Source organism: Amphiura filiformis, chromosome 18 (genome assembly GCF_039555335.1).
Source record: "Amphiura filiformis chromosome 18, Afil_fr2py, whole genome shotgun sequence".
NCBI classification, from domain to species: domain Eukaryota; kingdom Metazoa; phylum Echinodermata; class Ophiuroidea; order Amphilepidida; family Amphiuridae; genus Amphiura; species Amphiura filiformis.
Window position 1 is genome coordinate 28,743,728 of NC_092645.1, and position 15,685 is coordinate 28,759,412.

The 15,685-nt window shown below is 35.6% G+C and overlaps 1 protein-coding gene across 2 annotated transcripts; it reads left to right on the forward strand.

The window, feature by feature from the left end:
- The first annotated feature begins 3,002 nt into the window (after positions 1-3,002).
- LOC140140099 (uncharacterized) lies at positions 3,003-13,684 on the forward strand. Of its 2 annotated transcripts, XM_072161927.1 has the most exons (3): positions 3,003-3,177; positions 7,449-7,562; positions 9,386-13,684. In XM_072161927.1, exons 1-3 carry the CDS (start codon positions 3,098-3,100, stop codon positions 13,149-13,151), a joined length of 3,960 nt encoding a protein of 1,319 aa, XP_072018028.1. In that variant the 5' UTR covers positions 3,003-3,097; the 3' UTR covers positions 13,152-13,684. The 2 variants fall into 2 exon arrangements, with proteins under 2 accessions (XP_072018028.1, XP_072018029.1); XM_072161928.1 differs by lacking the exon at positions 7,449-7,562.
- The last annotated feature ends 2,001 nt before the right edge of the window (positions 13,685-15,685 follow it).

Consider the following 15,685-nt stretch of genomic DNA (forward strand, 5'->3'; position numbering starts at 1 on the left):
CATGCAGAACTCCGACTTTCATTACATTGTTCCAATAAATATTTTATATTTACACAAGAAAAATTATATATTATCAAGAGTGTAGTGTTATTATTATGTGCATGAGTGTGCCATCGTCGCTCTGCAGTTAGAGGAAGTTCCTATTAAGCGAGTCTGCTGCTTAGCTGCACGACCGGGCCATGAAATCTTACATTATATGTTCCGCGCCAACGCAAGCCAGTGAGGTCATTTTTTGCAAGTGCTTGTATGTGTATTATGAACGCGGGTAAAAACTCTGCCGGTTAGTACAACCAGACGCCATACCAGCCTCACCATGCTCTCATGCAGGCACAATATGCTTACAAAAAATCGAAACCCATCCACTACACAATCGCACGAGTGTACCTAGCATTATTAACAGTAGAAAGCGTCGCCTAGGGGCCAAACGGAGCTCTATTCCAAACTAACAGCTTATATTTGGCAGATCTACGTATAAGCAGACTACACTTAAAATTGGCAATGGATCGTATGCGTCTATGCGAGTAAATATGGTTTTATTGTAAGGTAAGTGACGTTGATATTTGTCATGTTCATATATATTGTTAATCATGCTTTATTGTGCGCTAAAATATTTTCATTTCCGTCTGCAAGCTTCTGCAGTCGCATTAAGACCGGTCATTGTTAATTACCCGTTTAGTATATGAAACTTTCTTTTAAACAAGAAGGCTAAGATAACGCATAATGCATGTAAACTTAACATGGGTCACAGCAGAGCTCAGCAGCACGCAACAATAGAGGGTTTATTTTTCAAAGCTGTTAAAAATACCGATATTCTAACTTGCCTAGAATGTACCGTGATTTATGGTCTGTCGCTAACAAAGTAAAAAATACCTGTGCTTCAAGAGGTACAACATAAGATCGGACAATTTGCAACTTGAAAAGGTATGATTCTTTTTTCACATGTACTAATTATTCAACTTTCGGTAATTTTAGTGAACAAAGTCATTTGAAATTAAATGCATTCTTTTTGAAGAACAGAAAATAGTAAAAGCGCGCGTTGTAAACGCTATACTAACAAAATAATATTCATGATAATAATCTGTTTTTCTCCTTAATGTACCGCTACCGTACGAAGCATATTTAAGACCATATCAGTTATTATTTATGCGATGTGTGTTTATCTGCGACTGACACTGGTTATGATAAGCATTGGCTTTGTCAACATCACATATTCCGATCGTCGTGCATCACAATTGTCTGCTGCAATATCGTCTGCGAAGTAAAGGCGGGAATTAAAGGCATGATGAGACATGAAACAGTGAGCACGTTTTCACAAAGAAATTCGTGGTTGCTCAGTGGTATAAATCATTGATAGAATATCATCATCTGGTATTAATTAGTAGATGTCACGTAGTTGTGGTAATACAGCACTCTAAGCATTCAACATTTGAGCACTTTTTTTCTTTTTCTTTTTTTTCTTTTTCTTTTTTGAAATTTAACACTTCCCTCACAATTTTGCCAAATATTGTCTTCGCCTTTGTTACTGTCAAAACAGTTAAAGGCCCATTCAGTGATTTTCTCATCCGGACAATCGTAAAAATCATCAAAATTCAGATTTTGGTACATTTGTCATTGTTATAGTTGCGTTAACACTAGCATGCCAGTGGTTCAACCGAAAGCTGTGTATTTAACCCAAAATATGGCATTTTACATGAATCTTTAATTTATATACTACATGTGTTTTAATGGGGCTTCAATTTCGTCAAAACTGCTGGGTTTTTTGTTTGTTGTTTTTCGTTTTTTGCCTAGCTTTTCATTTCAAAATACCAAATGACAATTTGAATGACTTATCCTTTACTTTTAAGCAATTTATAAAAAAAAAATACACTTTTGCTGGGATCACTGAATGGGACTTTAAGTATAATATCACCGTTTACAACTCTCTCCTTTTATGGTAGCTCAGCATTCAGCTTCACGTCAACAACACGCATGATATACATTAACAAAACAATGCAACTATCTGATATATATTGCAGATCTTGGTCATCCAATTAATTAAGAGCATCACGTTGGTTATTACATTAATAAAATTGTATGCATTATTGGAATTGTATCTACGGTGATGAATTTAGCGCCACCCACTTTATTACTAATACATCAGCCACTAACTGGATTTTCGCATTATCTGATAGCATCTTCATTGTCCTGTTTTTGCCGACTGGATTGATATTAATTATTGTTTCTATGATGGAATTCTGGAACGGTGGGTTTCGTGTAAAATTGGTTGTGTTCATCATGTGTGTTTCTTTGTATAGTACTTTTTAGTATGTGTTTTATGTACACGTACGTGTGTGACGTGTTTCAGTTTGTCTCTCGCGTGCATGCGCACATTGTCACACGCCACTCACGTATGTTAAGATATTATACATAAGAGTTTCGTATACGATATTAAAAGGCAAGATTTTTAAAAAATATTTAAAAAATGCTAATTTTTTATGCTACTTTAACGCAGATGCGTGTATTGTAGTGATAATATAATTATAATTCCGGAAGCGAAAATAATTTTACATTCATAAAATACCATATCCATAACAAAATGTTAATACTATAATATTATTGCAATGATATTAATGCCTGGTATTAATGCTTAAGACGTTTGGTATTCATATTTTCTTTAACCATAATGTGGGTGTCTTAGTTTGACATGTTTGGCTTTTTTTTAAAGTGATTGAGGAATAATTTCTTTTTTCTTTTGCAAGCTTCGAGATGATAATAATACTGTTAATCATATCAGAGAGGTCCATATATGTTGAATTAGATCGATCTGGCCCAACATGTTTCAAAACAAAAGAACTGCCATTGAGTCAACTTCTTTGTTTGGCTCTCAAAATCAATATTTCCGAGTTCCGATAATTTATGAACAAGTTGAAGTATATCGATCTAGCCTTCGTTTTTACACACACTGTCAGTATCTCTTTCTAATCCAGATAACATACAAACATTATCTCTTTTTAATCCAGAAGTCTTCATTGAATACAACAAGTACGACTTCTCTTGTTTACCGACGCCATCACCATCACCCGACCAGGTTGACTCTCTGCCACATTCAGCTTTCACGATGTATCCACAACGTGCTCAGACTATTGAATATCGGAATCCTGATGAGTTGCCAGTCTTGTATGCTGTTCCCGCCCCAAGGTACACATTGCCACATTGGATAGATGATATGAATTACCCAAGATTCCAGAAAAATACAGCACTATTTTAAGATATATCATTTTAAGGATTTTTTTCAGTCGTATTGGCAATCCATTCTGTCAAATATGCCCATGTTCCATAATCTTTTTTCATCACTATCACCTAAACATCTTCATAGGCACTATAATACCACTATTATTAAGCACTCAAATTAGTAAGTACAATTCGAAGAAGAGGGGACAACGCACAATTATATTTGTTGATATTTATTTTATTTGTTATAATTGAACTATGTGTATTCGATTTTTTTCAAACAGTGTGCCTTGGCCAACGGTACAAATAAACTCAAAACTTAAAATAAAGGATAACATTTTATAGCTTTTAAAATGTTTTTTAAATGATTTGTTTATACGTGTATAAATTATTCATGTATTAATGGACAAAATATTTAAGCATATCAACTTTGACAGATAATAATAATAGGTTACCATTCCAAACAATAGTCCTGTATCTTTATGGAATAGGGATTAGATGCATGTTGGCATATTTGTTTGTGTATGCACTAGTCATGTTCAACGCGATAACGAGATATCATACCGTAATGATTCGTCTAATGGCGCACACGGAATCCTTTGACCTAAAGTATATTTCAAGTACAAATAAAAAGCGCCCTCCTCTGAAACATCTCAACAAGAGTTACGGTTCCGTGCCCTTATTTGATCTTCGAATTTTTACGGGAGGAGATATTTAGTTTGTTTAAAGTTGTTTCAAGGGAACCCGTATGCGCCATTAGGTGAATTTTTACTGTAATTCTCTTTTATAATAATTTTTAAAAAGCATTGACGCCCTTAAGACTACGAGTAGCTTTCCTGAATTTCATTTATTAAATTTTCCTTAGTACTGTCAGTCCTATTTTAATGATAAATTTATTGAGAAAGAAAAGATTTTCGTAAGTATATTTCGGTATTATCAACATCATTAACAACAGCCAAGGTAGAAGCAGAGGACGCTGCAGCATCATTATTATTGGCTATTGGTTTTATATTGTATAGGACAATTCCAGTTGAAATCTATACACCCCCTACGGGAGATATGATCTTAATCTCCTGCACAGTGGGCTTAGATTTCAAATGGAGTTACCCCATGTGGAAGATTAAGGTTATGTTTTCCATAGGGGTGTATGGAATAGTAGCCCATATCGAGAATGTCGGCTAAAATCCAGCTAATAAATAATTATATTGTTATGAACTGTCCATGGTGAGATGGTAAGGCTGTTTCAAAGCTTCAGGTGCTGATAATGTTGAGACGAAATTAAATCATAAAACTTCTTTAAAAAAGAATAAAAACTTTAATAGAAAAAAGAATATCCTTCTTATGTACATACATGTAATTATAAAAATAAGGCAAAAACAAATTTAATTGTCTTGCAAAAGGGAAAGTCCGAAATATTTGAAAATAAAATCTAAGAATACTTGAAAACTAAAAACTCGATATTTGCATGCTTACTATTCCTGAAAACATGAAATTGTAAAAGTCCGGCGCTTACCAACTGAGTAATGGTGTTGAGACACACAGGTTTACTTGTTCGTATGTAACTATGTGTATCGATGATTTGCTCAAAACTCTTTACACTTTTGTGGATGGGACTCTTCATGTTTGCATGTTTTAAAAGCGCTCGATAGTAAGCACATATGCTAACTGTCGTGTTTTACGGTATACTAATATGATCACCTAAGATTGGTTGATCACGTGGTAATATGGATCGGTAATTCTGTCTTCGGCATTCCATATTAACAATGCATGGAGAGTACATGAGATGCCGGTTCAATTCCCGGCGGCACTGACATGGCGTGTGCCGTTTGCAGATTGATTCTAGTATAGAAAATGTCATGGACCCCGCTGCACATTATGCCGTCATTTGTGGACTACTTTGGGTTATCGTAGGACTCTTGTCAGGCAATCCGAAGAAACAAATGTGTTTTGTATTTCGTCAAGAATACGATGCATGTATGTTGGCAACACAATAACTGTTATACAACAGATGACAAATGTTAGTTATATTATTTTTAGCAATTGCAAAGGTAATAAAATGGTAAGCGCTTTGATAAACCAAATAATTAATTTTAGGTAATAAAACTTGCAATCAGGGCAATCAATTGCATATGGCGCAGAATACTTATATACAAGCGATATTAAGGGGATACTACACCCCTGGCCAATTTTGTGCGTATTTTTGAATTTTTCTCAAAAATTATAGCGCATTGGTGACAGGTAAGACATGTATATTATAGTTGCAAAGACTACAACTACTGCACTGAAAATTCAGTAGTTGTTGATTTATTGATCAAATATTGGTTTTCCCTCATTTTTGACTGTAACTCCACAACTGTTGTCTGTGCTGAAATAAAATTTCCAGTGCAGTAGTTGTAGTCCCTATAATATACATATCTTACTAAGCTTGTCACCAATGCACTTTAATTTTCGAGAAAAAAGCAAAAATAGGCACAAAATTGGGCAGGGTTGTAGTACCCCCTTAAAACAAAATAATTCGCAGACGATAAATACCCATCATAAAGTATGCATAATTTCTGTTCAGCTACCTGGTAACATACATATTGAAATTGTCATGTGATATTTAAAGCATCCCATGCATATCGCGTGAGTCTACGGTTTTCTTACAACATATATCACACAGTGTATTATACTCCAGAGGTCAGAATAACCAGCATTCCATGTTTAGTATCACGTGATACCTGAAACGTCCAATCAAATAGTTTGATTTGCGCATGATAACAACTTGCATAGCTCTACTAATTTACATACCAGATCTAAGCTTTAAACTGATATTCCTCAAATGTTTATTATGTTTATTCATACCTACCAGAATTTTCATGAGAGAGCTAATTAAAGAGTATTTTATAAGCTGATTATGTTTGCTCAGATTGTTCTAACTAAATTCAATAAAGAAACGTTCCTGAAATACGTACATAGCACTTTGCAACCAAGTGCATTTTTTTTTAGTTTTGCTATATTGAGCATCTTTACTACTATCACTAGGTTCTTGAGTTAGCATGGCTAACAATTATAGTGTAATATTATAATAGTAGCATGCGTCATACACTATACGCGAATACCCGCATCATAAAAGTTGAGATATATCTAGCCTCATATGACTCATAAGCCTTCGTCTTAACACAAAGGAAGCATGTTCAGACATGATCCTTTGGTATATGCTGCTGGGTTCCTTGTTATATCCTTAGTACAGACTGTCAAACCATAATTATTATAAAAATTTGATGATATTATTACGTTAGATATAACAAACACATCCGATCTATTTGGCATTCTATATTAAGTTAACTAGGGAGAGAACAATGTAATTGTGATTCGTTCCTTTTACAGTAACTAAGAATGTTTTGTTAAAAAAGAACAATTATCAGCAAGAACAAAGCATGCAATATGGTATATAGATCTACTATATCTTTAATGGCTTTTTATAATGTTTGAAATTGCTAAAGGAACAGTAATGGCTTTTTGTAATGTTTGAAATTACTAAAAGAACAGTAATGATTTTTTGTCTCGCATGCGTTAAAACTCTACATCAATCTCACATAAAATATAATCTTTAAACAACCCAATCTGATCCACTCAGGCTAAATTTTTTAAATTGAGTTACTACCATTACTAACTTGCTCACTACCCACACTTATTGATGTTGAATCCACATGTCTCGTGAATACTTGTTTATAAAGTTATGAATCTTTTATATATCCATTTTTGTATGTTTTTTATTGTTTTTTCTCGTCACTTTTTACCTATATCTCAGTTTCATTATTGCCGACTTTAGCCTGATTGGAGCAGATCTGGTCGCATATTCTAAACGCATGTGTTTGAGTACATTAAACCTCACATGGGTGTCGACTGCAGACAACAAGTTCCAAGATTTCTTTAAAAATTCAATAAATTCCAAATTGTATAATTTCATGTCCATATTTGGAATCAGCATGAAAAATGCATTACAATGAGTACAAACAATCCTAGTATTGGTTCAGTAGTTCTTGAGATAGCTCTTGATATTTTGAGAATATGTCTCAAAACTTGGAACATTTTATGTTGAACCCTATGCTTAGCACGCATTTACACTGCATTATATGTATCTAGCATTATTTGCATGCATGGCATTACGATTGCTTGTTTAACACTGCCTGCTGATCTGAATGTTTCGATGCACAAGTCAAAAACCTTTATCAGAAATGTTGGTGTCATTTCAGTTGCCTTGGTAGCGGTCAGTTATGTTTGTGCAGAAAGGTATACTGGTCCAATGGATCCCTCCTGCACACAGCTTTCACACCTGTCACTAGGGAAGAAGCTGACAACCTACTCAGGTCAGATATATCTCAAAAATACATCAACATAATATATTCAAACTTTCAATTTAAGTAAAATCAAATTGTCTTTATATCGTTGATGGGGAAGACAAATTCATATGTGCATTTGGCCTTTGTATAAGACACTTTTAATACCACTTCCAAATTTGCACAGAATGTTTTGAAACTGAGCTCGTAATGCGTGGTAGACAATCTGGTGTGATTCTTGGCTTCAAAGAGAGTCTTGTCTACAAATCCTTGCTTAAAGCCATTATGCATGATATTTTAAACTGAGGAATATGGTCAAACCTGATTTTTTGACGTGTCTGTAATATTTGCTCATGTCCCAACTTACACTTAATTGGATTCAGCCAATTTCATTGTATGTGTAGGATAAAGTGGTTTTATTATTATTATTATTATTTTGTTTCGTTTTGTTGTTTTTGTTTTTGTTTTTTCATTATGTTACTAATAATATTTTATAATATTTTGCAAAGAATAACCAAATTATAATTTGACTGAAATCATTTATTAAGCTTTAAAATAAAATCGAACCCATAGTGATTATACATATGACACGTAGGAGGTTTTGAAATATATGTCCAATTTTACACAGAATATAATGATTTCAAAGGACAAATGCCACATAGGAGTTTTTCCCACCCACAACGTAATGCATGTCTTTCACAAAATTGTCTTCCATTGTATTATACACTAGACAAAGAAATGCATCCGTTTAAACTAGAACGCTGAATAAGGTATCAGATGTAAATTTTAGATATATCTCAAAACCATCTTCTTGTAGGTGTAAAGGTGTGTTTTATTACTATCTTAATCAAGATGGTATATATAATCTGCATATCACCCTTCATATACCCTTGTAGCTTGCATGCAGTGTACATAAATATCTTTTGTTTTTTCTAAAGGCGTCAGGTGAAATTGAAAATCTATTTTGGTACTGCCGTTGCCTGTCTCAATAATGAAAGTTTTGTTTGACTTTGAAATAATATAGATTTAAGTAAGCTGTCAAACGTACTCGTATTTAAATTATGTATATTAAGAAAATCATAAGTACTTCCCATTCAGAAATGCCAGAATTATACATTTTCATAACCATATTTGGAATCAGCATGGAAAATGCATTAAAATGAGTACAAACAAGCATGGTATTGGTTAAGTGGTTCTTGATGTAGCTTTCGATGTTTTGAGAAAAAAATCCAAAAAACACCAATTATCAATAATAATTATTATGGATTTAAGGGTAGTGATAATAATTATGAACAAAGGGAATATTGTCTAATACATTTGATTCCTAAACAACTCCACTTACATTGCTCACTGGTAATTTACCACGTGTACTTAATAATACCAATATAGATTATTCGCAATAAACCCATATTCACATCCAATGAAGCATGCTATCAAATGTAATTTATGTAAAATGACATTCAGCTTTATTTTACCATTCAAAAGTACATCTAACCTGCAATACATTAGTAGAATCCATTTAAATAATTATATTTAAAAGCTTCCTAATTTTCTTTTTCCCTCATTTGTCCTTCGTTTCCCTTTGTTTGTGATTTTGTTTATTTCGCCCACTTTGCACCTCTTCTCTACACTTACCGTCACTACGTCTGTTTTGCTTGCTTCATCCTTTTTTCTCTCCTATAATATACCTTCCTTCTCCTTTCTTTCGCTCCCATAATTTTCTTATATTCAATTTAATTCCATGCCCATATTTTCTATTCCTATGTGCTATTTTCTATTCCGTATCCCCCTCTTTTCTGTCGTCGTATCTCCAACGTCCTTTTGTTTTCGTTTCTTTCATTTATCCACTACAGATACCCCGGGCTAATCAATATAGTCAACATTCCGCCTTCGCCACCATTTCCAGCGCAAGCAGGAGGAGATCGGCAGTACCTCACTGTGGCGTCAGATGGGAGCGTCATTGGCGTGCAACACACTATGGGTCATATTGATCAGGACAGATCACGCCGTTGTGGGAGTTGCACCAGTGACTATGACAACTTATTACGCCCCAATCACCTACCACAGTATAACCATACTTGCAACCTGTACCCACCACTTCCACCTCCGCCAGTGTTGCCAAGTCTCAAAGACCTGTATCCCAATGGTACGGATTCATCTTTGATGTCCTTTGCCACTCGACCCAATTCCGAAATATTTTCTAGGTGTCCCCCTGTTAGAGCTAGTGAGCTAAATACTTCTATGCAACATTCCATTAACAAAGCCACCACTAATAGATTGGATCTTGGCATTCCTCCAACACTACCACCTTTTGCTCGCAATAATAGTTCTACGCATGCGTGTTCACACCAGACGACACGTGCACCCACCGCCATTACTACACCAAGTCAGTATTATAGCAGCACCCACCAGCAGTGGAGTTGGAAACGTACATCGAATCATATTATTTCACAACGGGTCGGTAGCACAGAACACATGGACGTTCAATCTCCCTTGTTTGATCCTACAAACACCCGTATACCAATGTCGCCAGAGCCGAGAGCAGTACCCATTGTTTCCGTCAAACGTCCCCTCTACAAACCAGACGCAAGACAACAAATTGCCGCCATGTTGAATGCCAGGAGAGAATCTCAAGAAAGAGATGCTTTTAATCTTTATCAGCCATGTAAAAAACAACCTGTAAATGAACGTATTGACGCCGCCATGAGGGGTTCCACAAACATGTTAGAGACTTCAGATGTTACTCTTACAACGCGACAAATCAGTCTACCAAACAAACGAGCAAAGCGAAGTCGGAAATCGCGACCTTTTAGGATCCAAGTTGTCGCTCCTATCCACACATCCGAGCCACTTGACTTAACAGAATCACCGACTAAAACTAAAAATCAAACCGACAAACCTTTTGAACATTCTATAGAAAGGGTCATTATAGCAGAAAACCTGAAGGTCACAAATACTGACGCACCACTGAACTTGTCAGAAACTCCTGCTAAAAGGCACAGAGAAGAACTGAGTAAGCTTAAAGAGAATTTTGTAGATGCTCCAATAGATATACTAAAAAGAGAATTTACAAAGAATCTCACTTCACCGGTTATAATGGAGCAGGAGTTCCCTCCAAATATTCACCGCATGACACCAATAGAAACAACAGAGGCTTTAGACTTATCTACAAACAAATGTAAGAAGAATGACAAACTGAATGGTTCTGACCTTTCACCTCCCTCTTTGGAGAAGATCACTCCATCGAATAATGAAGTAGCACTTGATCTGTCTTTAAATCGCAGTGTGCACAAAATAAACACTGCCAATAAAACATTAGTATCTGTATCAAATTCTTCAGATTCAAACGCGAGTAAAGAAATTGATCACGGTTTCCAATTAGGTCTGCCACGAATTGAAAGAGTATTTACTCTTAACGCTGAAGCTGTCAAAATGTCTCTACTTGAGTCAGGGAACAAATCTTTGTCTATATCTCTAAGCGATTTGAATGTCAATTCTATATCAAATACCACGAGCATTACTGGTACCACAATATTGGACAGTTCATCGTCTCCTGTACCGGAACAAAAAGACTTACCAGATATTCCAGTTTCAAGAAAGGCGTCTGGGGAAGAAGACACTTTAAAATCGGATACCATTTCAAGGCATTCATCATCTCTACCACCTAATAAACCAGTAAAACAACGAAATGGTGTTGATGAAATTACCACATCAGCGTCTGACGCGTCCTCACCGACAGAAGTCCATTCTGAAGCAGCAGAACCATCTACTGCTGTAATGCAATCAAACAAATGCCATTTGAACAAAGAATCTCCGGCTCTTACAGAATACCAGTATTGCAAGACTATCCTAACACCTGCTTCAGACTCAAATCTATCCACGGAAGTCGATGCCAAATCTTCAACGAAAGTCAATGAAAAACCAGATGCAGATAAAGATGGTGTTGCGACAGCTGATTCAAACGCAAATGACTCTAATCTATCCACGGAAGTCACTGCAAAATCTACAACGAAAGACAATGAAACACCAGATGCATATAAAGATGGTGTTGCAACAGCTGCTTCAGACGCGAATGACACAAAGGTATCCATGGAAGTCAATGCAGAATCTACAACGAAACACAATGAAACACCAGATGCAGGTAAAGATGGTGTACCATCAGCTGCTTCAAACGCGAATGACGCAAATGTATCCACGAACGTTGATGCAGAATCTACAACGAAAGAAAATGAAACACCAGATGCAGATAAAGATGGTGTTGCCACAGCTGCTTCAGACGCGAATGAGACAAAGGTATCCATGGAAGTCAATTCAGAATCTACAACGACAGACAATGAAAAATCAGATGCGGATAAAGATGGTGTTGCAACAGCTGCTTCAGACGCGAATGACTCAAAGGTATCAACGGAAATCGATACAGAATCTACAACGAATGACAATGAAAAGCTACATGCACAAAAAAGTGGTTTAGCATGTACGAAGCCGTCCACTGATGACTCAATACCCAAATGCGATATTTCTGTACCTGAGAGTGACATTGTTACAGATGTAGCTTCATTGATTACGTCGCCTCTTGCAGAAAAGATATCATCTAAACAAACGCACCAAGTGGAAGCCAAAGACAAAGAAGACAATAAGAGTAACATAAGCTCTCGTCCAAAAAGAGCTTGCAAGTCACTGAGTTTTAAAAATCGCGAAGGTATCTGTCGTCATGGCTGCATAGGATGTAACTCGGTAATGAAACGGTTCGTATCAAAACCAACGAAGAAACCTTCCAAACGCAAGACCACCAGTGATGAAAATTGCAATGGCTCTTCAAAGGTTTTCGTCAGCAATGAGGTCAACAACCTCAGTGTAGCAAAATTGAATGGATGTAAACTGCTCAGCTATCCAAAACCACAGACTCAACCAATGGATTTAAGCAAGCCATCAAAAAAGATACCAAATGATTTCAGTATCAAACAAGGAAAACTCGTCACTTCTAAGCCCAAAAGAAACTTATTATTGATTAAAATGAAAACTGGTAAACCGAAGAAGATCAAGCATCTGCTTGGACTGCAAGAAAGTAAATCAAAGAAAGTCAAGCATATGCTTAATATGGATGATGATAAGTCCAGGAAAATCAAATCATTGATTAAGCTGGAGAACGGTAAGCCAAAGAAAATCGGACACGTAATCAAAATGAAAACAGACAAACCTAAGAAGATCAAAAACTTTGTGAAGGTTGAAAATAAAAACTCAGTAGAAAGTGAGAATGTACTATCTTTGCCGAGCACTGAGGCCGTCAAATCTGTCGTGCTTGGTGGGAAGGCACCGATTTTACGGTTACAGAAGTTAACGCAGAGAGACGTAGTGGATCTATCGGGTAGTACGAAGCATTCTAAGTCGTCACACCCAATTGTTTCTTCATCATCAGAGTGCGCCAAAATTCAAAATGAGAAGGAAGATAATGATGAAAGCCAAGACATTGAAGTGGAGAGAATCGTCAATGGACAAAAGATTGAAATGGACGATGAGAGTGAATCAAGTGAAGCTGGTGTCGATAGTCAGACGCCGGAGGAACCACTATCAAATTTCGAACAAGATTTGTTACAACTAACTACTGGATTTGATGATTAACATTTTCCGGGTGTATTCCGTTTGAGAGCACAGACCACTGAAACGTATTTGCCTCATGTACTGAGGAATAGGGAATGACGGGTCTCACTGCAATTATTATGCGCATTGTAAATACATCAATCCTACCAAAATATGATCTTGACATCGCCGTTAGAACGTAATGTAAACTACGCATTAGTACGCAATTGTTTTAGTTAATGCGGGTTCGTGCGACCTCGGCCTTCAATCTTATATTCATATTTATATATTCACATTGGGTATAAAGACGGTTGATTAGATTGATTAAATCCTCAAGAAGTACAGATATGTATAAATTTGCACCAAAATATGTATATTAATTGGAAGCTCAAAAAGAGCAAGCAACTCCATAATGAGCAGCAAAATATACCCCGTGTATTCGGTCTTCACATTGTTTTGTGCTTGACAAAATTGTATTTTCAAGTATATAAATAATGATTATGTATGATTTTAATGTATTAACTTATATTTTATTTATTTACGTATTTATTTATTAATTTATTACTTATATATGTAATATATGTAATATATGTAATTTGTAATTCATTAATTCAATCATTTACCAAGTAAATGCGTCACAAGTAGTGTTGAAGATTAAATTATTTCCAATTTTCAACATGTACTACACATGATTGCCAATATTCAGATACGTCGCCAATGCTTAGGATTACAAACGACTGTAAAGTTATGGGTTTAAAAGGTTTAAATGGCATTGAACCTGGACTATTGTCTGAAATAGGGAACATATTAGTAATTAATCAGTCCCTCAATTGCTGATAACGTCTGGTGCAAAAATGCAGATTGCCCTGCCACATCCGTATGAAACGAATTTATAGATGATGCGACACTGAAAGGTCAAATCATAATGATGATATGCCTGTGTGTGGATTGTTGTGCAGAGAACCAACTGAATTATTGGATTATAGCCTACTTACTCTTCATCCGTCCTGATTATTTGATAAATATCGCCGGGTACATTACATAGTGACGGATCTGCACTTTACAGTAAAATCCATAGTGACGGATGTTGGGCTTTCAAAATAATTGCAAGACATAGTGACGGATAACTTCGGCAATCTATCACATATGTGAGATGTGCGATTTTACTACATTTTATGATTTTGAAAATATCTTTTAAGGGTCTACTTTTAACAGACACATGAGTTGCTGAACATCAATGGCAAATTTATAACCTATGCCCGATACAATTTACCTACTCAACGTTTTCCCGATGCCCAATTTTTTGCGATCAACATCCATCACTATGTATTGCGCCCTAGGTTTAGCATCCGTCACTATGTATATAATGCACAATATGTTTCCAAAGTGATGTGATTTTTTTGCAGACAAATATTACACAATCCCTGAAATGTTACCTAAAGTGATTAATTTTAAAAATCCAATAATTTTTATTACTTGCAATGATTTTTATTTGCTAGTAATATGCGTAAACATCTTGCCACGTAATTCAGGCGCAGTTATTACTAGATTAAAATTTAACCATCGACCTGTAAAGAGTATCCATTGGTGCAATAAATTCCCTTTTTTGATTTAAGTAAATTATGTATGCCATTTTTGATAAGCTAAGCTTAATGTTTTCAATGTATATTAATATCAAATTCACCGTACTCGTATACATTTTGTATCGTATGTTTTGTAACAAAACTCACGTGTGTTTTTGTACTGCAGCTTAAAAGCTTGACTATGCAAATGTTAATAAAAGGAACATCACGAGGTGGGATAATGTACACTATAATAATGTCAAATGTGAAGAATTGTGAAATGCAGCGACGAATAAATAAATGCTTTACACAAATTTAATGCCTGCTCAAGGTGTTGGCAATTTCAATGTTGTTATTTTGTACGTAATTTATTCCATCACCGGAGTTTCTTCACACCATTCTTCGAGAGGGTCAATTTGATCCCCTCGTCCAATTTTACCGGACTGACCTCAATTCTAAAATGGACTCAGAATGTTTAACAGTTCAATTAAATATCTGGTATATCGGTAATTATCGTAATAATCTAACATTTTCAAGACCATTGTGAGCTTTTGGTCCAAGGTTGTGCCTTATAAATTGCTAACACTGAAAATTGAATACCTGAATACAAAACCCACCCAAGTCCATGGAAAGTGATTTTGAGAAAACTAAAAAACTGCGTATCATTTTAATTCCTTCAGTTACATTTACCTGGTGAATAGGACAAGTTTTACATGTAAATGGGTGGGTTAAACTGTATTAGGTATGATGATTAGCATTTTAGGGACTTTGCGGGGGTCGTTTTATACGCCGGACTTGGGTCGTGTTTTGAATCACATACAAAGACAACAATGTTGGAATGGAATACAACTAGTAAGACAATACAAAATAAAGCACACAGGTATGTATGTTGATAAGCACACTGCCATGCAATGTAAACCACACGCTTTCCTTGATTAAACCCATTTTTTTTTCAAAAGTCGCTCATACATACTGGATTTCAATGATATGTGTCCTGGACTTGGGTTGTTCTTT